The sequence below is a fragment of the Bombus huntii genome, chromosome 9 (assembly GCF_024542735.1).
Source record: "Bombus huntii isolate Logan2020A chromosome 9, iyBomHunt1.1, whole genome shotgun sequence".
Classification (NCBI taxonomy): Eukaryota; Metazoa; Arthropoda; class Insecta; order Hymenoptera; family Apidae; genus Bombus; species Bombus huntii.
In genome coordinates, this window is record NC_066246.1 from 16,782,027 (window position 1) to 16,806,380 (window position 24,354).

At 41.0% G+C, this 24,354-nt stretch overlaps 1 protein-coding gene across 1 annotated transcript in view; it reads right to left on the reverse strand.

Moving 5' to 3' along the window:
* The window catches only part of LOC126869711 (retinal homeobox protein Rx1-like), a 45,051-nt gene that overhangs the window by 14,084 nt on the left and 6,613 nt on the right, over positions 1–24,354 (reverse strand). The window contains exon 2 of the mRNA XM_050626590.1: positions 11,482–11,714. Coding sequence (XP_050482547.1) covers positions 11,482–11,714 — 233 coding nt within the window. The remainder of the gene's footprint in view (positions 1–11,481; positions 11,715–24,354) is intronic.

Here is a 24,354-nt window from a genome sequence, read left to right on the forward strand (position 1 = left end):
GTTCAAACGATTCAAGGAAATCGACGGATACGAGGCGGATCACGGGACAGTTTAGTGTTACTAATCCCTCAGGGGCGCGAATTCCAGGTTGCGCATTCATCGTTCTGCTCGAGTCTCGGTTGCCTACCTGGCGATCCACGTTGGGACGTTCACGGCCAGAAATCTCGAACTCTTGAAACGGATATATTTTCACGAAGTGACATTCATCCCCGTCGGAGAGAGTGGCTCGGTTCTGCCTTTGTAAGGGATCCCCTCACGGTTGCATTTTGCATCTATGCGCCGGTGTCCCGGAGATCCGTGGAGAGCCGCGCATGCAGCGGCAAGAAATTCGATCTTAAACCACTCCGGAAAAAAAGGAGACGAGCCAATGAAGGCGAGGAAAGGAGGGGGATAGAGAAAGAGGAGGAGATGGAGGGAGAAGGGGGTAGAGAGGGGGAGGGGCAGCAGCAACCAGTGGAATTGAATACGTTTGTACCTGAGCCCGACAATGGGCTTCGTAATTCGATTACAAGGACCGCCAGCTAATTGTTAATTGCTGGCCTCAGGACCATATGCCGACAAAGGTTTCATAACATTATATGGAATATTAAAACGAGCAGGCACATGCGTGGATTTTCTATGCGTGTGCCCTACATGAAGGCCCTTTGCTGGCCTCGTAACGCGGTTAGGCAAAACCACCGCCACTGGTTCCAGGATCCAATTCCTTCGTGGGAAAAGCCTTCTTTCCTTTCTTTCTTCTTTCGCTCGTTAATGTGTACAAACTTCGGCTTCTTTCCGTCCATCTTTCCTATTGATAATCCTGATTTTAGAAAATTTATTACGTGTTAATAATTAATTCCTCTAGATGTACAACTTTTAGAGAACTGTTGCTTCTCTTATATCATGTCTCCTACTACTGATTTTAATCTTACAAAATGTCTTCCAAACACAGACTTTTCGAGGACCACGTAGTAACAGGTTAGAAACGAAGACTTTCTGTAATCTATCGACGATATTATGTCGGTAGAGAGGGGCGGGATAAGGGCGCGATAGTCTTTGGGGAAACAAAAGAACGCAGTGATACGATAACTTTCTTCTTGTCCGCAATTAGCAAGATTTAATCATGCTCGCGTGTCATGCGGCATATCGTTAGAAGTCTCAACTTATATGCATGCAACGTCGCTCTTATCGTCTTCTTTCCATCGAACTCCAAACGCGTAGTCCTCTTTTCTGAACTCGTTAACCAACTCTCAAGGACCGACTCCGCCGCAATTAATTATCCTCGTAATTACATCTGTAATTTGCGTCGAACGACGCTTGCTGACGAGTGCAGCCTTTTTCCAGCCAACTCTGTCTCTTTCTCTCTCTCTCTCTCTCACACATATTCGCTCTCCTCGAGGTTCATCCCGCTTAAACCCGCTCGCGCATTTCGTACCCTTGGTGTTTAACGGCTAATCTGCCAAATGAAGTGTTTTTGTGTTTGAGCACAACACTTCGTCTCAATAGAGGAGCAAAACCGCCCTCGGGAAAAGGGTTGCTCTGACATGATTGATGCTCGAGGGGGCAGAGCAAGGGTCCGCCAACCCTTTTTAGTCAAGCGCTAAACGGAGTGCTTAATTGAGCCACAGACCTCAGAACCTCGGACAGCTAATCTTCCGAACGTATTTACAGAAAACGATGGACCTTTCCTCTTTCTTGTTGCTCGCATGCCACGTTTCTTTCGTCTTTCGACCGTAACTCAGTTTTTTTTGTCCTTACTGTTGGCTATAGCATTTTAGAGCAATATTTTTATTTCTAAATCACGAGAGTTATGTTTTTAACGGCGCCATTAACTGTTATCGGTTTATCGAATAGTAATAACGGTAAGTCGTGACAAGTACAGAAAGAAATAAGCAATTGTAATTCTGCGAAGATGTAGCTTGATTATTGAAAGGTAGTAAAGAAATTTCAACCTTCACCTGGTATCGTTGACTCGTAATTTTAAAGACGATAAAGATGATATTAAGACTTTGATCTATTTCAGAAAAAATAATTATCATAAGGTGTCCTACTAACGATATCTATACTTAGATAAATTTTCTATTAAAGAAGTTGGCAACAGCCATAATTCAAAATTCGATAGAATCTCGCCCATAATTCTTTCAGATAATAAAAGGTTTGGATTAAATTCCTTAGTGTTAAAATATTTTATTCCAATTCGCATTTTACATTTGTTGGATACAAAAATATGAATTAAAATTATCCTAAAATTAAACTAATCTAACTCAAATCTATTTCAAATTCGCAGGTCATCCGTAGCTCGATAATACCAATTGAGGATTAAAGATACATATATATATATATATTTTTAGTTTCACAAAACCATAAAGTTTCTTTATATTTCACTCGGATTGATAGCGTCCTAAGGGTCGACGAGGAAACGATGAATGCTGGCGCGCATCCCCGTCTGAACGCGCGCGCGCACGAACGAAAGGACGAACACTGGCCCGTAATGGAGTTTCCAAATATTCGGGGAGCCCTCGCTCAATTTCGAACAATTTGCATTTAGGGTGAAGTGCAATTAATAGGAGCGGGGTGTTGTCCCGTGCCATTCCACGCCTATTAACACTATATTCCGCGGGAGTTTAGCATATCGAGGGGGCAATATTGAGTTACGCGACAGTAATTATAATACTCGTTAGACGGCGCTGCAAGAGTTTACCCACTTCGCATGCTCTCGCGAGCCGCAGGATCGAAGGATGTGTTTCTGCGCCGACTTAAGGGTCTTGACAGTCTGTTACCGTGAAAACGAACCACGTTCTCAGATCAATTCTCCCTTAAAACATTTAAATTAGAGATGGAAAAAAATACCTCGTCGATTAATTCGAAAGCGTTAATCACTTAAAGGGTTAAACCTATGTTGCATTCCTCGGGAATTGTTTTCTTAGGAATAAAACACGACAACCTTTATCTGCAATTGTTTCACGAGTTTAAAACGGGAAGTTTATTATCCTTCTGATGGAAGGTTGCTTAATGAAACAGCGGTAACCCGCGAGTTTCGTGTAACTTCGATTAAAAAAGGGGGTTGATCTTTCCGAGAAATCTACGAAGGGCTCGTTCACGCAACTGACGACGGACTTCTACTTATTTTTAAACGAAGAACTTGCGGAAGGGGCGAATCCAAGGAAATTATATCGGGCTAAGTACCGGGAGGTGTTACGAAAAACATAACAAAATGCGATAAGAAAGTTGAATGTTTCTTGCAAACAGATTAGTAGATTGTCGATGTAAAAAGATGAACGTGCAAGTCGAAGTGCTTGATTACTGAATATTTTTTCGTAATACTTTTGCGCGTAGTACTATGTAAAAAAAGGTTCTCGAAATTTCTAGTGGATGAGAAATGATGAATCTTAGTCTTACGTGGTATATTTTCCCAGTTATCGGAGGTACATTTTCCGAAACATCTTGAAAATATCTAACCGATAATTTTAACCATTAACGTTAGCCATTAGAGAGAATCCATTATGCATACAATATCCATATACTTTTACAAACGACTCAAACATATTTTCTACCTATCAAAAAACTTTCCATTCTTAGAAAAATTCTTCGAATTTCCCAATTACACGTTTCATGCTCGAACTCCGAGTTGAGCGAATTCGTCTGACTTATTACGTCCGTTACCACTTGACACTCGATCGAGCTGGCGCAAGTGGACAGACAGTAGTGCTGGACGTTTTTCTGCTTTTCGCTTCCTCGGTGGACCAGGGGGCCAGAAGAGTCTCTCCGACGCGTTCCGTCGCATTATATTCTTTTTCGTTCCTTCGTGACGGCCTCCGTCGCACAGCAGGTGTCCCGCTCTCACGATCTTCGCTATTTCCCGCCACCCCATTTTCTCTCTTCTCCGGACGCCGGGACTGCTCTCGCGCCTAGCACGAGGCCATTATCTTATTTTCCGCCTGGAAACATCGCACCCACAAGAAAAACGATCTGATAGGGGGAAGAAGGCCGACAGAGAAAGCCCATTGGCTGTTCACGCGGAAGATCAGAGGTGCTTGCGTGTAATAACATTTGTATCTGCGAGCGTCTTTCTTTCCTCCCGACGATATCAAGCGCAGTTCGAGATATTCGAGGCCATCAGCCTACCATGATTGGATGGATAGTTCGAATCGTTATTAACGTTGTTGAGTGATGATTTTAAGCTGCTTGCTAATGGTAAAACGAAAAGAAAGACATGAACGACGTGAAAGATGGAAAGAGGTATTTTTCAAGATCAAAGGAGCTAAAATCATGTTCGAACTCAGGATTATTTAAAAACTATGACGAATCATCCGAGTCGTTTTACTGACAATCGAGAAAATTTGAGAGTCATGGAGGATCATCGAGGTTATACTAGTAGCAATCAAGATCGATGAAAGGGTCGTAAAAGTATCACGTTTAAATCATGTCATTGTCACTCAGTCTTATTTTAAGGCCATTAAAAGTCATCGAAGTCGTCCCATTGGATTTCAAAGTCACTTATTTCCATTTACAAAAGTGTACAATGATGCTCATTTAAAGAATATAATTATTACCTAATAGTCTTGTTCCTCTCGAGTGAACGGTTTGAATCTATTGAAACGGCCCTTATTATGGGACAAATCTACCTAAGTAGATTAAGATATCAATATCCTCCTTCCTGGTTATTATCGTAGTTACGGTAGGAAAGAATTACGGTTGCACAATCATATGTCTTTCTTCTCACGGGATATACCGTATATTATGATACGTTATAAAAGGCGTACAAATAGTAATAGTAAAAGTAGAGGAAGTAAGACACCACTTCATCAAGACATTATTTTGATTTATGTATGTTCGCAATCGAGCAACCTATACGAATATCTTTATCCCGGCGCAACCTGGTGCAAGAATTCTCACTGCCCTCTGCTAAACAGCTTTACGGTACCACGCATGGGTATTAATATCACGACGCGAAGCTTATGGTTCTCGGTCTACTGACCACGAGGGGTACGAGCAAGTCGGTTGCAACCAAGGGAACAACTATATCCGTTCTACGCTGCCAAACTACGGTACACAATACGGTACATAATTAAATCCATAAAACAACGGTAACTACAAAAAAAAAAGAAGCCATAAAATTCATTTTAATTCAACATCGTCGATCAAACTCCTTTTCAAAGAAAAGGGAACGCAATTATCGTGACATTCGCTAATTAAACAAATAGAGATCATTGAACGCGCATAATAATTGAAGAGCTGAAATGTTAAAAGATCTAAATGCAACACAGACAATGATTGTCAATAAATATACTTTTCAATAAAAAAAAAAGCAGGCCGCCGGCGCATGAGCCACGGCTAACGCGTTCGTTAATTTTCTCTACGCTTTTTCCGCATTGCGTGCGCAATTGCGTCGGGAAGCGGCGCGGAGCCGTCGTGCAGAGATATTCGCGGCAGTAGCCATGGTTACGGGCGTTGATCGCCAGCCCGCTAGGCGGAGGCGGCGTGCGTGACTAATTTGACACCCCGTAGATATAGGTGCGCCTAACCCAGACAGTCACCTGCGATTCGTGCCGGCCTCGTGTCGGTGCTAACGATCACGATTTGGCCCCTTAATAAAACCGAATTAAACGGGCCGACAAGCGCCGCCACCGACTCGCTTCGATTCAAGTTATTCAGTCTAAATAATTGTAAATATAACCCTTTTTAATAAACTGTTACACGCATATTTTCTGATGAATCATTTCCTACACACATATATGTATGTATTCGTGTAAACGGAAAATGCACGACTACCTGAAGCTGTAGGGATAAGCGTGATTGATCGTGTTTTGAAAATATTTATGTAATTTGTCCAAAAGTGAATGAGAGAAATTATGAAATAGAAGAATCGCATGTAAGATGCCTGAATTAATTCTGAAGTGTTATTCGTTGAGCCTCCTTCCATTATTATCCGACTATGTAATTTTATTTCGTTATCGATGCTATTCCAAACTAAACTTCTATTTTTCTATTCCTCCAAAGATAACGTAATAAACATTCTTACTTTAGGCGTTAAAGCAATTGTACTTTTATCCCATAAACGAACGGTGTGTAGTACGTTAAAGATCAAACGATGTGTTTCCCGAGTAAAATAGACGTGGAATTATTGTTTGGAACGAGGGTTAATTGTTTAGGGAGTAGTAGAGGTAGAATATTATTAATGCAGTTCGTATGCAAGAAAATAGTTGTAGAACGACGCGTGTCTCTTGCCTTTGAACGGGGTTTCCATGCCGACGTGACGGTAAATAACGTCAAGCACCGTAGAAGCCCCTTTTATTTCGTACATACGTTCTTGCTTCCTGGTAAAGATGATTTTCTTCCTAGAAACTAACCCGTTTTCACCCTTCCTGTTCTTCTTGTTGAGTCAAGCAGCTCGTACAGGGGTCGCACATACACAGGTATTTCGAGGTTTTCCTCGTACATACGCATGCAAATTACTTTCGCATGATCGTCGAAAACATTTTTCAACGGCGTAAACGCGTACGGCGGTTCCGATTTTCTTTGTAAATGGAACGAAAACAAGGAAGATCGCTTTTAAATTGCGCTCTCAAAAGCTTTCAGAAACGATTGCAGCTTCGATATTAGTTTCACGTCCCACCCCCGTGGTGCCTCCATCCCCTTGCTACCCACGCCCATCTATCACGCTCGACGAATGTATTTCTCGTCGTAGGCGAGAGCGGTTTGAAATTCTTCCGCGACTCGGTGTGCGAGCGGACGAAAAAAATTGTAATCGAATTGGAGTATTTTTCCAATTGGCTATCGTCGAGCGGTCGAGCGCGTCGAACGATCGACCATCCGGCCACGGTGGATTCTTTCTCTCTTTCCCTTTCTCTCTCTTTCTCTCTTCAAATTAGTTGGCCTACCGCGAAAAATCAATCTGCCCGCTTTTTTCCGCCCGTCTCTCCGTGCCTTTTCCACGACGATTGTCGATTCCATTTTCTCTTTTTCGTTCGCTTCGGGAAAATACGCCGGCCATCGATTCGAATTCCCCATGGCGAAATGTCATAGACTCGTCGCGATTTCCGTGCGACGCGTTTTCTTAGGTAATGAATTTCAGCATATAGATCCGGGAATTTGCTCTCGTTCTTTATTTGCCAATTACATTTAGGAATAATTCTCCTAGTAACTTGCATCGAATCGAGAGAATTGCATACATTTAATTTACTATTTCAGATCAATTCGGCCTTAGAATTTACTTTCTTTGTGCTATCTTTTTCAATTAATATACCAATGAACGATCAAACGAAGTTGATGAGTCTGACTTTTGAGAAGCTCAGTTAACTTAATATTAAATATAATGTCTATATATTTGGCACGATTTTCGTTTTGCATTTTATACCTTATTATTATTGAACGACAATCACCCTAATCAGCAGGTGTTTCATGATAGAGCCAATTTCGATGAGTGTTTCCAGCGAAGTTCGCCCCTATATCGATTCCAATTCTACCAAATCGCTGGCCTAAGGCATGTTTTTTAACAACCGAACTCGCGATCGCGTGACGGCAAAGCGAAACGCGCGTCGACGATGCGCCTAATCGTATAATACGCAGCAGTAAAATTTTGTTATTCTCTGATTAAGTACGTTGGCGAAGAACGAAAGGTGATTAATTATCTCGTAGTGAAAATTAAATATCTTTCAGCCATAGAAAGTTCTAATGTTAAGCTCATTGATCCTGTTACCGTAAGACAGTAATGAACGGAAACTGCTAAATACAGAATTGAACTTGTGGAATAATCATGGAAGACACTTGTACTACCAATTATCTTTATCATCTCAAAAACCTCGTACCTTTTCTTTTCCATTCTTCCCTAGCTTCATCCGCCATTAGTTCGCCCACCTTGTTCACGAGTAGTTCAATTTCCAAACGTCGTCGCGTCGCTCATGAAAATTAATGAAATATCAAGAACAAGAAAATGTAATGGGTTAACCAGAACCGTAAATTCGAAGAATATTGGCAATTACAAGCCATGTAACCTTCTGTAACGAGTATTTATTCAAGAAACCATTTTAACTGCGAGGTTGTCAACGAATCTTTTCCTTTCACGAACCGATTACGAACGTCGCATTGAAAACGATGCGTAAACCTGAATTACAATAACAAGCTTAACAAGCAATTCGACGTTTCGATATCGGCCGAGGCGGAGCGTAGCTGTGTATCCAATAAAATCTCCGCACTCCGTGAACGATAATTATCGCGGGAAAACATTGTTAATCCCCGCAATCAATCTGCCAGTACGTATATACGCACGCACATATCCATATATTATATATACATATATACACACATACAATGTGTATATATGTACATACAAAAATATATATATATATACACATACAAATATACGTATCTTTGCGTGTATAGTATATATACTCAAGAGGCAGAGAGGATGCATGGAAAATCTGGAAAACGCGTTTTCCCGGGTCACACAATCGAGGCTATGGTGACCACCGACCGGGCCCCCTACCACCGAAACAACCCGGTTTGTCCAATAAAAGCTCCGTTTCCCTTCGCTATCACCCCCTTCCAGCCCTCCGCAAAACCATCTCGTCGAGCGGCCTAATAAATCCGACAGATAGGATTGGCGTGCGCTATCAATTAAAAATGATGAAACCGAACGTGCGTCCGCCTCTTCGTTGCGCCTATCATCGTTCTCTTTTCCTCTTTCACCCTCCTTTCTCCATCCTTTCTCCCACTCTCCTTACTCGTAGCTTCGCGGCTGATTCCTTCGCCTTGTCTGTTCGCGTAATAAGCTTAAGCGATTAGGTGTACCTTAGGGGCGCGCTGGCGTTCCCCTCTTCGATGTTCCAGCTCCTCGCTTTCCAATTTCTCTCTCTTCAAGTTGAGAGAAGTAGCGAAAGGGGCAGCATTGTAAGCGACAGAGAGAAAGGAAGGATGGAGAAAGGTCGGCAAACTCTTCTACAAAAAATTGAAAAAAGTAAAACGACGACGGCGGTGGTGTGCACGGCGACAGCACCGGCAGGTTTTAAATGCAATTTAAATTTTTAATTGCAACTCTCTTCTAGAGACAGTGGCGCCGTGGCGTTATCTATCATCCTTCTGCCACGGTTCCTCTATGGCGTACTCCCTCTTTTCTTTCGGTGGTTGTTATTAATTGCTTTGCCTCCTGATGACTAGGGTTGTTTGGCTGCTGGTGATTGAAATGGAGATCTTACTTTTCCTTTTAAAGCTATGAAGCTCTATGAAAAATTTTGCATCTTCTTCGTTTATATATTCGTTTTTCGGCTAGCCAGGTTATAAGAATCGTCGACAATCTTGTAATCATCGTTCGTTGGACATAGTAAAATCGCTCTCGGTAAAAATCGGATAAAGAATAAATTCATCGTGGGATCTTGTGTTTTTATCGCTTAAAATAATTAAATTAAATCCGTAAAATTACACGATTTATTCTTGAACGATCTGATGGAAATACTAAAATCGTCTTAGGCGAATAGTCCGACAAAAGGAAAGGTAGACTTTCTACTTTCTCCGTTTTAATTCCTTTTAAAATGACTTTAATCCCAAGGATCGTTGATAAAATCGCGATGATTGTTATCATACCAGGCATAATGAAATTCTAAAGTTATTAAACGATTTAAAAAAAAAATAGGATGAAAAATCAATTTAGCCGTTTCGATTTGTAAAAAAACGCAGGTGCACCTGAAAAGCTGGCGTACTGCCTGGTTCTTATCTGGCAAACTACGTCGCTCGTATATACTTTTGTTATGTGGCACGGTCGGAAAGCGTGCCCCCGGGAGCCTAATCGATGCGTCGTCGCATGCGACTGCGTGCTTTTATCGCTGTCACGCACATAATTAATTTAATTTAGTTTAATACGTCGGGGCCAGCGTCAGCCGGCGATTGCTGTTCCGATTGTTTGCACGGAAACGCTGCCATTAAACTCGGCCCGCTTGCTGGTCGCGCGCACGGCACTCGTGTCCGCTTGATTTCAATGGAACAGAGAAAGACCAAGATTGACGAAGGAAAATATTAAATCGCTTGATTCGTGCTCGAGTCTTAGTGTCTATGAATCTAACGCATCACCTTTCAGACGAGAAAATGGTAGTTTTAGGTTCTTTCGCATTATCGAAGTTATATTATTAATGAAATTGCACGAATCACAAGTTACAAGTTGCCAATAAAAACATTGGGTGATAATCTGAACGAAATTTTACAGGTCTGTAAGTTATAAAGCCTCTAATTGTTGTATTTGATATAAGATTGTGAAGGAGAAAATTGCAAGTCGATTGCAAATATTTATGCAAAGTTTCATCAACACGACTAAAAGAATAAAACTTAAGAAGAGATTATTTCACTTACTAAATAGATATTAACCTATAATTTGTCAACTCTGTGGCATTATTAATTAATAAATTATCGTGTAAAACAGTTCGGATCGAACGAATTGGAAAATTGTTTGTTATGTTTTCGTACAATAATCCCTGTTGAAGAGAAGTTCTTTTTGTCTCGTTTTCTTTTTCGAGTGACGTTTTTTTCCAGGCTGTAAAGGTAAAGAAAAACATTGGATCAGAGATCGTTGTTTTTTTCATTTTGTTTTTTTTTTTTTTTTTGCTTTGGTTTTCGATAAAAGAGCGAGGTAACAGAGACGGTGGTTGTTTAATAAACATCGTTGGAAGTTATGGCAGCACAGTACGATGCCTTTCTGACCGTTCGTTTATTCCCTCCCTTCTTTTTTCGTGAAATCGTTAAGGTAACAGGATCGCGCGCCGGTGTCGTGAGGGTTAACGAGTTAATACCTCGTTAGTCGCGTGACTCCGCGGTCGGGTGATTATTTAAAAATGTATGAATATTCGTTTTACCCGCGAGAAAACGATCTCTCGCTGTATGCCGATTAACAACGCGATTTCAGACAATTATTCTTCCTAATCGCTGATCCACCGACAGGATCTCCGATTCCAAGCGAACCCGCCTTCGCATTTGCGCAGTTAATTCTCGAAACTTCGTGAAGTTATGTCTATGCACACTATTTAATGACAGGATTACTTTTTATAAGATGAAAGAGCAATTAAAATTGTTCAAAACAGATTCCAAATTATAGGATAAATTTTAGATCTGCGATCACAGACGGTAAAAACTTCCTACGTCCTATCGTTCCATCCAAAATCTCAATATGCACATTCCACTGTCTAAATTTCTAACTTTCTAAGCGACTTTCCAAGTTTCTAATGTTTCTAAGCTTCTAAGTTCAAAACGACCAATTGATCATCGAAATTAGCAAATCATAATGTTTCTTCAAAAATTGTTATACATGCAACGATACATTTGCATGGATTTGTCCGATTTTAAGCAGAGTATTTGTATTAACGAAGGCTTGATTTTTTCTTGCCACTATACACACTATACATACGTTCTCTCGTTCGGATTTCTTTGGTGTACATTTTATACTCTAATGTATAATCGGTAGTTCTGGAGATAAGTACTAGGTATCCTCGTGCACACGAATTAACTCGCGTTTTAACTCACCTGGACGCGCACTTCCGGAAGATTGACTTTCATAGCGAGCTCCTCCCTGGAGTACACGTCCGGATAATGAGACTTCTCGAAGGCTCTCTCGAGCTCGTGCAGCTGGTAAGTGGTGAAGGTCGTCCTGTTTCGACGATGCTTCTTCTTGCCACCGTTCCCGTTCAAATCGTCCCCGCAGCCTGCTCCGAGTTCCTCGTCGCTGCCACCGCCGGTGGAATTGCAGCTGTTCTCACCTGGAACCCACGGGAGTGGTCAGGTCTCCTCGGAAACGGTCGTTACGGTTAATAGGTACGGTAATGGTGATCGATTTATCCCAGTCTCGGCTATTACCTCTATTATGCGCGTATAATGCTAGCTATTACAAGTGTTGTAACGCTCATCACTCGGAGTTGGATCGTGCTCGATTTTTCGCGTTCGCGTGCACCTTTCGACTTTGAGATTTCCGTAGGAATTTCTCGCATTTCAAACTCTTGATAGGCTAGACAAGAGTTGCAAATAATAATTGTTTATATCTACAGTAAGATTAAACATCTATTTGATATTATCGCAAATATAACAATTTAGATTTGTGATAAACGGTATCAAATTAATCAGCTTAAATCCTCGGTTCGTTAGAACACAGTTTAAGTGATTTTTAGTTTCAAAAAATCTAAATATCTGTTCAACTAAATTACAAATACACGAAAGAAAAATAAACCTTTTCGTTCAAAAATTGCGAGACTTTTGGGTCATTGAATATTTTTTATTATTGATATTACTTTGATATTAATTCGTTTTCTTGATTTTAAATTTGAATTATTGATTATTTTATGATAATAAGTCATAACTGCGAATGTCTACATTCTTATCATTACCGTGGAACCGTATGTAATCTCTTGAAACATTTGATAGTTTTATTCATTAAATTACTTCTAGCATATCTATTCGAATATTCATCTTCTATCGCTTTCTATTCCTGTCTGTTTTGCAAATATTAAGAAGCGATAAAGAAAATGAACTTTGAAACGATCCAGTTTGTTTGGATTTTGAAGATGGTTCATTGCCATTTAATTTCATCAAGGAGGTAAGTAGGCCGCAGACCTTGACTTTAATCATCTACGATTTCTTGCAACGGAGGTCATTCGTAGAAATCGTATCGACTTAATGATGTCACGTTTTTACATTAACATAGACAAAAGTCGTGTAAGACAAATCATTTGAAAGGGCTTGGCAATTCCACTTTTGCTGTGGAATTATTTCATTTTACTAACGTTTTCGATTGCCTGATTATCGACGCTTATTGATTTACACGAATTCGTAATTATTACAATATCTCTAATGGATTGAACGCGAACGTGCGACAAATTGCAACTGTATTTCCCTGAATCTTACGCGAACAATTAATTATCCGTTTCAATATTTACGAGATCGTAATGAGTTTACTAAACGAGCAATTTCGAATCTGTCCGAAATCAAAAGTTCCGCTAATCGAACGTTAATGGATTGTATCAAAATGACGTTATAATAAGTCGCTCTCGCGTGTCCTTGTTCTTTTTATAGAAGCAGCATTCGAAAGTTCAGTGGACGAGACAAGATTTCCGCGAGAATCACACCGTTCATAAAAGCTTGTCGCTTTGGCAAATGTTGTACGCCAACGTGGATCGACGCGCGCGTTTATATACCGGGTGGCAGGCTAAAGATCGCAAGCCAGATTGCATTTGCAGGCTGCTGTATTAAATGAAACGTAGCTTATCTGTCGTTTCACCATGCGAGTACAGTTACTTTACGACAAGCTTAGTATATTCCGCTGTAACGCGCTATCGTGAAAGGAGCAACTGGAGAAAGGGAAATTTATGAGTTACGATATCGTACTTATCGCGACAATTTTATTTGTCACGGACAATATCTTTAAGAGATAGGAATTTAAAAAAAGAAAAATACCAGCCTTATCCCAGATTGGAGTATTTAGGGAAACCGATAAGTTTTACGCGGGAATATAATTAATTGACGATAATAGGGCTCGTTATCGGGACATATTGGGCAATCGAAAGCGGCGTTCGACATCGAGACACGAGGATACACGTGTCGGTAAATTCCGTGACGTACAATACGGCAATTTATCCGTAGAAATCAACGCTTCGACGCAATTTGCTCGGCGCGATGTTCAACGCAGTGCAACGGAAATTAAGAGGTCACCTGCAAAAAGGGAAAACCAGGATTTTCGTTGTTTTGCGCAGCGCGTCGGTTCTTTGACGGTTGTCCAACGTGCTCCGATTAAGGAGAAAGAAAGAAAGAAACAATAACCAATTAACGCGTCTTTTCCAAGAGGTTAATTTTCAGCAAAGTTTTATGTCAATCTTTTTCAATTTGATAACCCATAAAATCTCTACCGTTACTCGAGTAGCTCGCGTCTCGCTCGACGACATTTCGTCGTCGCTAAACAAGTTATAACACGTAACCGCGTAACCTGCACTTCCGACAAACTATTACATGCTCCTTTTCGCTGCAAATTACCGCCATCTCCCGCATTATCCGTCCTTATTATAGTATCCAGGAACACGAGCGCCGTTATCGAGGAAGAAATTGATTGCGCGGAAGCACACGCCTCGTTCGAACGAGTGTACTCGCGGCCACTGGTGGCGAATAGACATTTTCGTCAACCAAACTCTACACTCTATACCCACCGTTCTACGTTGCTACCACTGCACCGAAATTCACTCGAGGGCCGAGTCAGCCCCGGTCTCGTCGTTTCATATGCATATTTATACCTATCGCTTTTGTACGCAAACATAAAACGCGAACGCGGGTTCCATATCAATTTCGAGGCAATCAAAAAGCACCGAGTTTTCGCCGACTGTGCCAGGCGTTTAAACACCGACCTCGAACGTTGTAACGCGATTAATTTAAAACGGGAAGGGAATGGAGCACCGTTTTCCGGCGTTCTTCGACCATAACCAAATTCAACAATCGAGCTGGAACGGGATCCAAATGATCCTCTTTTCGCCGGGACCATCCCGACACCCCGTAGGGTATATATATTCAGCCTCTCATTAACTGCATAATTAACCTTCTCTCGCATCGCAGCGTAGCGCATTAGATCGAATTGTGGGGGGTAATCGGGTGGCTCAATGGCGGCGCGCACACAGACGCATACACGTAACGTAGCCACGCACAAACACACGGCATCCTGCATACGCCTACACACAGAGGAACGGACACCTGTGCACGTCGTGTACAACGTATCCTGTGCGTGACGGCGTGTGTGCATTCGTGTGTGTACGTGTGCCATCGGGCCGGTGCTAACCAACAGCCTAATAACCTCGCCTTGCCTCGTGATTGACGCGCCTGTACCGGCTAATTATCAACAACAATCAATAATGGCCCCCGAGAGTGCCAACACCATCGTTCTCCTTCGCCCCGGGCCCACCTTCGCCCACCACCCTTTTCCTCCGTCCATGCTACCAGACAGAACTGCGCACCCTTCTTCCTCCAGGCTCTCTACTCCTGAACTGTCTAAGCTACGGCGAGCAACTTCTGTTTTAGGATGCGACCTGCTCCACCGCCGCACACAGCAGAGCGATGAAAGGGAACTGAGAATGCTGCGGATAGAGGTTAAACGATGACGTCGTGCTATGGAAGAGGTGAAAGCTTCCGAAGGTTGAATTCACAGGCTGCCTGGGTAATCACGAAGTTTAAGTGCACAGGTTTCGCTTGAACTTTGCATTTTTATCTCGAATGGAATCAATGGAATAGAAGCTTTCTTCGTTTTCGTAATTAATAAGAGGTCAAATCTTTGTATTCTATGGAGGATAAATAGCGTTTTGTATTTACACGACGTACAAATATAAATTGCGTTTACCGATCGTCCTTACTACGATACTTCTGGTAATTTGAGTGGGAAAAGTGATTTTTGGGGGAACCGCTTTAAAATATGAAGTTTACAATAGAAAATTGGTAGTCAAGCCACTTAACAAGGAAAGGATTGTTTTCTTTTATGATTCAATCTTCGGAGTTCTTTTTATTAAAATATAGGTACAGTTTATAAACCTAACCCCTTCTTTTTGTTAAACAATATAATTTTGTTAAGTCTAATGACACTTTTATTTCAGAAAATATATCACGCTTGAATGTAATTTTTCCAGCTATCTTAAAATTGATAATTTTTTAAATTTTTTCCCCGAAACGATACGAAGTATTTTCTGGTCTCGACAATGGATGCGGAAAAACAAAGTTTCATATAATAAAATACCGTATGCTGTAGCTCTGCGATAATACACTCCCGGAAAATTTTGTGTTTAAAATTATTTACAATTTCCATTTTCATCATTCAGTGAAAATCACAAAGTTTCTAAACGTTGAACGAATTAGTAGTGATGTCTGCCAGTAATAGAGTAACATAGCCGGTGGTCGGACATTTTGGTGGGCGACAAACACGGAATCGCATGCGTTCAGAGGGAAATTAATGCGGTACATTATATCCATTCGGGGATACGGAGATTTATATAGGTGCGTAGAGAATGTCCGCATCACAGGCAGTGTAAGCGCGTGTGTGAGTACGTCTGCGCAATAATTGGTTTCGGTCGGACAGAGTAACCATCGTGATTAAATTCTGCGAGGTGCAGGTGCAGAGCGTCGCCGCGCCGTCGCTGTTACCGCGTGTTACGCCGTTATATCGAGAGCACCCGGTATATATTCCACCAAGTGGCTCGAATTTTCCTCGATTAAAGGCGACACCGTGTCGCGAACCGGAAGTTTTCCCTGTCTAATTTTAGGTTCATAATTGATACCGTTATTTCGAGCAAATTTCACTCTTAATCATTGATTTCCTACCTACTTTGGAATCGATATCGCTTATCTTTGATTTTTATATTTTTCCCGAATATTTAAACTAATCGAAATTGATTTCTACAGAGGAGTCCTCGGAAATTCATTCGATTCACTCGTTTCTGGTTTAGTTCTGACTGTGGATCGCTCATTTACTCTTTGTCTTCTTTATCTTCGAACCAATAACATTATTTGTACATAACGTTATTTTTTTAACCGCTATTTTAATATTAGCCGATAACGATAACGCAAATTGCTTCACGTGACGCACACAGCACGTTATCGGTCAGATTGGGTAGACACTGCATGACGTATGTATACGATCTTAAATGGGTTAAAAAACGATATTTACGAAGAATATGTTTATGTCAGCGTTCGTATAGATATAACAATGTGGACGAATATATTCACGTGATTTTATTATCCCGCTTAATCGACTCTATAGGTGCAGGTCCCGGCAGAAGAATCGAATGGTGGCCCGTGGCGTTTTGAAATTTATCAACGATCAGTGTTGGCCCATTAGAGCCGGTGCTCGATTCAGGAGGAGGCTACAATTCCTCGACCACTTCGTCCATTATACTATCTTCTCGTGTCAATCTCTTAAGTAGCTGGAATGGACTAGAACCGCTTTACACTGACATGATACAATCTTGTTTCTCCCTCGAATTTGGAATACCAACGCGAATACCTTCGTTATTTCCTTTCTTCTTTTTATCCCCAGATCGTTTGCAATCGTTTAGATCAAACGATTGATCGCGAGAAGCAAGACTTTATTTGGTTTCCAGGTTAAAAATTTCAAAGTGGCGAAATAATCTCAGTTACGATTGCGAGAGTAAACCGACTATTTCGATAAATATTAAGCCATCAGTCTTTATTTGTGGCGCGAAAGTTTGGATTTCATCAAGCGCATTAATAATCGTTATCTCGTATAGCTTTTCAACCCACGAAACGAATTTCATTCCCTTGAAATCGTGGTCGCGTTTGATAAACGATTGACAGCGGATTAATGAATCCGTCGTGACAGTTTGACAGTTTGAGAAGAGATTTCGGTTCGCGCAAGAACTGGGACGAGACAGCTCTCTCGTTCCGCGAAATTCAAATATCCAGCTAGACATTCTCTCTCTCTCTCTCTTTCTGTGTATCATTTCAACTCGTGTACCTCTTGTCGGCTAATTAAATATCACTTAACGCTGTTTACCCGACTGCTAATTTTCCAACCAACCAAATGAAGTAAAATCGAGCAACGATCGGTATGGTCATCGATCTTACTACTATAGGACAACGATTCTTATTTCGAGCAAAAAGTCGATATCTTTCTGCCTCGGTTTGTCTGCTGTGAATTCCTGTTTCCTCCTCGTTCGGCGATGTCTCCTCGTCGTTTATACTTAAGCACGGCTGTCGATTCGAAATCTAATTTCCTTGATCGGCGTGGGAGGACAGGGGTAAGACAAGGAAAAGCAAAACGAGACGAGGAAATAAGAGAAAGAAGATGGTATGCCGTCACACAGAGGGCTTAGCTCGCCGACCAAAGAGGATTACAGAATTTGTCTTCTCGTGGACCGTCACTGGTCCCCTGCTCTCCTCTCTTTCTCACTCTCTTCCTATCTCTCTCTCTCTCTCACTTTCTCATATACTTTCTCTCGTTCTCTTTCGCTCATCTTCTCTGATCTTTATTTTCTCCTGTCTCCGTGGGTTTCTTCTGTTCGCTCCTGCCGGGCTCCACGCCACGGTTTTTATCTCCGGAACGAAACGCAATGGCCACTTTACGCGGCACAAAGTTTCAACGGAAATTTCTTTGTAAAAGCCACTGTCAACTGTCGCGTACCTTAATCTGACGCACGTATCGGCCCACGAAAATCACCCGTTCTATAAAGTTATCCTGTTTTTCCACGCGACGCGCGAGTATTTTTGGCACGTCAGCAATCAAATAATCGTAATTCATCGGAACGAATGGCATATCAAAGTAAAACTTCTAAATCGACATTCTGTACGATCAAAGCAGCGATTGTTACAGTTAATAAACAGATTAGATACACTCCTCGAACGAGAAGTATGTAGTTGCATTTTCCAATGACTGAACCTCAGACGCGGCTACCGTCGAACCAGAATCGTTAATTTACGCAGCGCTTTGCAGAACCTGGTTCCAGGCCGAGAGCCGTTACTCGAGTAAAAGTCAGCCTGATCGGATAATCATTTTTCTGTGGACTTGGTTGACGGTTTTAGCAGTCGTGCGGGATGAATTTTATCGCGCGTAAGGGACGAAGAAAGCGTCGCAGATGTCGAGAGAGAGAGAGAGAGAAAAAGAGAGCAGAAACATGGAGAACATGATCTCTCGATCCTCTCGATTGGCGAGAGAAGAGTATCAGGTTCGTCGATTATTCGCGTACCGGTATCGAATTATTAAATTGTCAAAGCGGCAACGAGAACGCGAACGACGAGAAAGAGAAGGAGGGGAGGAGAGGAGAGCGAGAACGCAAAGAGAGAGAGAGAGAGAACGTGCACGAAGCGTGTCTTAAGAACGCCCGGCGAAAGGCTCTTAAGCTGTCATCAAGTTCTTGCAATGGGGATAAAATTTCCATCTAAACGGGTCAACGAACTGGTAATCATCTCGAAGTGCGTTAATTGAAACGATACCGGAGTTAGAAATTGTTTAATTGACTGGGGGTCTCGTGTGAGCCTAATTGAACGCCATCATGCCGCGAAATCTCGTTGAAATCTCGCAACCGGAAATGGAAACTGGTCTTAATTTACTTGGTTTTTTCAGATATCTACAGCAGTGAATTATATATTTAACGAATGTATTTAAACGTCTACCATAGAAACTGTCTATATATATTTCCTGATTTGTTTCAAACTTTACCAATATAAACGCGAGATACACACAGTGCTAACGAAACAGAGTGTCGTAATAGCTGTTTACAAATGTTTAAATTTGTTCATAAGTCACTATACTTTTTAGTACTTTTACTAAGTAAAATCGTGAGAAAGTTTTCGATTATATAGCTTTCTTCGCAATACATTGACGAATTTCCTGCGTCTACATAAATGAATTTATTTGCGACGAGTAATCGACGATCGTTCGATAATGAAACATGGTAATATAGCAAGTTTGGCTATATAAATCACTGATAACGTTTCTTGTATAAAAAGAAATGTTTTCCTAGTAGTATTTCAAAGGCAACATCAGTGTCGATGCACAAAAAAGGAATTAACATTACAAGACTGCCCACGTTCCGTGTTCTCGTTACCATAACTCGTTTCTACATCTAAGATTTTGTAAATGCAGTGCAAGAAACGCGACGAGATCAAGTAGCAGGATATTTGCTTGCCTTCTCCTGCGAAAGTACTGCGATTCGTTGTGCCTTTATTACAATAGTATTCAACGCGGCCCTCGTTATCGTTACTACTTAATAATTTAATTGTTCGCTGGCGTGCAGCTATTATTGGGATATCTCTGGCTGCATCGTATGACGCTCGATCATCGTTGTGTGCGTTCGTTCGTGCATTTTAGTCTTGTATTTTACGAACACGATCTCAAAGAAACCGCAAAGATGTTGCAATTAAACCAAGAAAATAAACGTGGAATATTAAGCTTTCCCTTGCTCTTTGTTCCGAACATTATCTTATTTCATAAATTGAAGGGGCCGTTGCAATAAAGACACACCTTCATTTTCCAGCAACTTGAGCAAACCAGCAAAAACTAGCACGAAATCGGTCAAAACCAAATCACTTTTTCAAACGTGCTATAAATTTATAGGGAACTAATAATAAGCTTCGTAATAATAAGCTCCTGTATCATTAGATACAAAAATCATATTCTTTCTTTCCAAGTAAATACAATTTAAATATTAAAGTTGCCTGTCAACCTCTTCAATTGGTAATCGTACCTTTTGCAATTTGAAAATTGAAAGCCTCGAATGTAAATTTTCTATCTGACTGAAAATGTGGGGAAACGATTGAATGAACGGACGGAACCAGAATGCGTCATGCAATAAAACACCCCGCCGTGCACAATGTACCTACTAATAATTTAATTGTTCTCCAGCATGCGAGCCTTATTACAATCTCTCCATCGACGTCGAGCAGGCACGAATACGAATTCTCACATACATATACGAGCTTCTAAACGAATCGACCTGGCCAGGACGGTTTGCGTTGCTTTACGGTAGCGGAGTAGTACGTTAAGAAAGAGATATCCTCGTTGATTGGAAAGCTTGAACATTTGACACGTCCAAAACGGTCGATGCGCACATCTTCGGAATTTCAATATTCTCCGTGTTTCTTGTCTGTTAATTAGGAAATTTGAAAGTCTAGAATAACTTAATTTGAAACGTACGACAGTTCAAAGCATTTAGCACGAAGTAAGATTCATCTAAATCTTTAAATTGAGATACAAGAGACATGCGGGGAATCCATAGCAGTGCACTGATAAACCCTATTTCCTAAGAAACTATTTCACAAAATTAGCGTATTATAAATTTTAACTATGGGTCTAGTGGGTAATTCTGACATAAATTACTCGAATCATCTTACGAAGATCTTCATACTCTAGTCAAGCACCACTATCTCCATTATAATCGCGATTTTCAATTATAATCGCGATTAAATCTCAACAACGTCACCCCAATCCTTTCTCACCCTACACACGAACGTTCGAGATTAATCGCTTCTAATCGCTAATCAGCGCGCAAATCACAGGTATATCCTGCGTCGAGCGTCTCCGCTTCCTTTGTTTCCGCCAGGCTGTCGGTTCGCCCCCTCTATCAGCTCGTTCTGTGTCTCTGTATCGTCGCTCGATGATGTGTCTCATTGGATTCGTCTAGGCACCGCGTCTGTTCGTCCTATCGATCACGAAACGTTTCGGTATCCGAGCGAAATAGCTTCCCCGACGGTCGGTGTACGATTGATCGACGACACCTGTGCACCAATTACCAGTCGCAAGCTTTGATCCAACGGTAATTCGGTTAAATCGGCGCCTCTCTCGCTCACACGTTCCCGCGAGATCACCTCGTTCCTGTCTTCGATCGGCTTGAACGAGATCGACGAACGCCCGGAAAAAGAAGACAATTTCACGAAAATTTCACGAAAGAGACGCGACTCTGTGACTTTCTATGGCGATGCTAGAGGAATCGATGAAATCATAAAATCGAAAGGGGGTGTTGTTTAAGAGCAAGAGCAAGTTCACCGTACGACTCTGCGAGAAGCTTTCAGGTAAAATCGATTAGCGAGATTGTCTTTTGTTAGAGTCTTTTAGGGGTTAGAAGTGTAGATTTTCGAGGGATGAATATAGGTTACAGTTTATAAGTACTTATTTGGATACTTTTGTGTTATTGGAAATATACAGTGGATATTGGTGGAAATAATAGTTGATATTTATTGGAATAAATAAAATAATGATAACTGGAGACGAATGAAAATTAAATATGTGAATATTTAGAGGTAAGCGACAAATATTACGAAGAATCAGCCATTCATTGCAAGTATATTCCATATTTCGGAACAGTATCTGGTTTCGGTTATGCTGAGAAACAAGGAATCAACGGTAAAGAGAAATTCGTTTACCGTAACTTTGAAAATATAACAAAGGTACGAACCATTCGATAAAATTGTATCAGATGCTGCAATAATGCTGTTACTTCGTAAAAATTGAAACTGAGAGCTCGGAATTTTACTTGAGGAAAGAATTAGTAGGGAAGTTTGAGGCCATGAAACAAATTACACTTAACGGTAAATGGTACCTTCAAAGTTTTCAGGTCCTCCCCGATCTCTATCGCGTTAAAAATCAATATTACCGAGATCATTAGTCACTGGAACTTGGCGCTATTTTGTTCTGCGCTATTTAACGAGCGGGTTAATATCACGAACACGCGACACCGTTTTATTCGACAAGGTAAAATCGATTAATCTGACGTAGCCAGCTCGTTTCGAGTTCTCTCCGCGCGCCGATCCGAGCCGATCGCCGCTGGTGAGACTCGAGAAACAGTCGAAAAACGAGCTCTCCCGGCAATAAATGGGTATGAAATTACACGTAATTGCCCGTGCCTCCTTCCACCAGCTCTATATTGCCGTTGTCACGCGATCGAAATTACTCCCCCTAACAAAGCACTTTTACCTGCGGCGTTCCAGAACGCCGCGACGCTGTTACCTCTATCTGGAGACCGCTTTAATTCCGCCGTTCCTTTCAATGCGAACATTTTCTCCCTATTAATAGTTCGTCCTCCACTTGTTATTTACATTTCCTTCTCGATTACGTACGCACATTCTATTATCTCGTAGCGCCAGTCAAAAAAGACATATTCTTACTCTTCTGAATAGTATATGTACTATGATTAACGTCATACGAGTGTTATTTACTATGTTAGTGGATAATACACATATATTTATGTATCGATTTATATGCATTACTTTTCTAGATTGTGGGTGTTTATGTACTTATGAGCAATTCAGTGGCACAAGGATGCACATAATACGCAAAAATATCCACAGTACGATACTCGTTATGACATTTAAGAGACCAAGCAAATCTCTACGAAAATTTCATATTTGCAGCTTTGCTAATAAAAATTTGTGAAAACACTCGCTGTTTACTTATTCATTGCTTCTACCCTTTTTACTTTCCAAATATTCCAAGTTATTAAATCCTTCTTCAAATACAATCTGGGTCGTATTTTATTAATTTTTCACGTGAAATTCCGTTCGAAACTAGACATTCGTCCGTAACGTATTTTTAATCAACAGAAACATCTTTTACCATTGCGTTCGATAATTTTCAAGGATTCTTGATTCCCTCTTTCGTGACGAGAAGAATCAAATACAATATTTGGCAGGAACGGTTTTCTTTTCCTTTTTTTTTTTTTTTTTTTTTTTTGTCAATTATTCGATTTTACTTTGCTGCTACTCGATCATACGTTTTGTTTCCATTTTTATAATTTCTCTTAAAAAAGAAATGTTAATGACCTATACCAAACAGAATCTCGATAGTCTTCTTCAGAATCGTCGAGTGCCCCTTTCTACCAGCTTCAATGGTGTTGTACCAATTTGAGGTACCGATGCTTCGGATTGAGTTCGTGCAGCTGCTTATCAAAAGATCTCCTCGCAGTGAAAGTCCAGAGTTCACCTTCGATTTTGCTGTGCCTTTGAAGAACGCCGACTGTCACTGCAGGGATAAATGCAATCTTCGAGTAAGCAAAACACGATGATTGGTTCTTAATTGATCGCGCGTTACAGGCGTGTAATTCGAATTGAAGTATCCTGTACTCGACGAATAATCTTTTAGACGTGTTTAAGTCACAACTATCCATTGATCGTGAGTCGAAAATTGGCCAACGTGGGAATACGGAGAAGCGTACTCTATTGCTTCTATGATCTGCAAATTTAGATGGTAGAAGGGTCAAATGTGATCAAATCTCCTTCTAAAGTAATGAGACTGTATTTATAGGAACTTTTCTAGATCACATTTTTAAGAATCAAAGCGTTTGCCTCCAAAGCAGACCTCTTGGGAGGTGACAGAAATCATTGTCAATAATTATATATTGTTCTTATTTACTTTTTTCTTATCAAAGTTACCGTTTTAATTTCTACAGCAAACAATCCATTCGTTACAATTCTCCATTACTTCTGGAATAAATGACATGCATGTGCATGCATATTTTTAAGATTATATCACGAAACGTGATCTTCTTATCGTATCAATTAATAAAATCTATATTCCTTTTTCTAGTCAATCGTTCACTCGCGAAATCTACTTTTCCCACATATCCCATTACATTTGATAATGACCTCGAAGTCAACAAGTTATGCATTAAGTTCAACATTGCAAGAAAATTACCAAAGGTATCTCGAAGATCAATCTCGAAGCAAGTAACAGAGTCGAGGCTACAGTCGATCGTTTTGGGTCGTGTCTCGCACGCCGGGATCTCCCACAAAGACATCCGATTAATTGTCCTGATTCGTAGCAACGACATACTTTAATTACGCGGAGAGATTCGTGGAGGCCGCGCGTGATTAATTGGAAGCGTGCTCTCGAGCAGTTAGCTCGGTGCTGGCCGGAAAATCAGAAAGGATAATTGT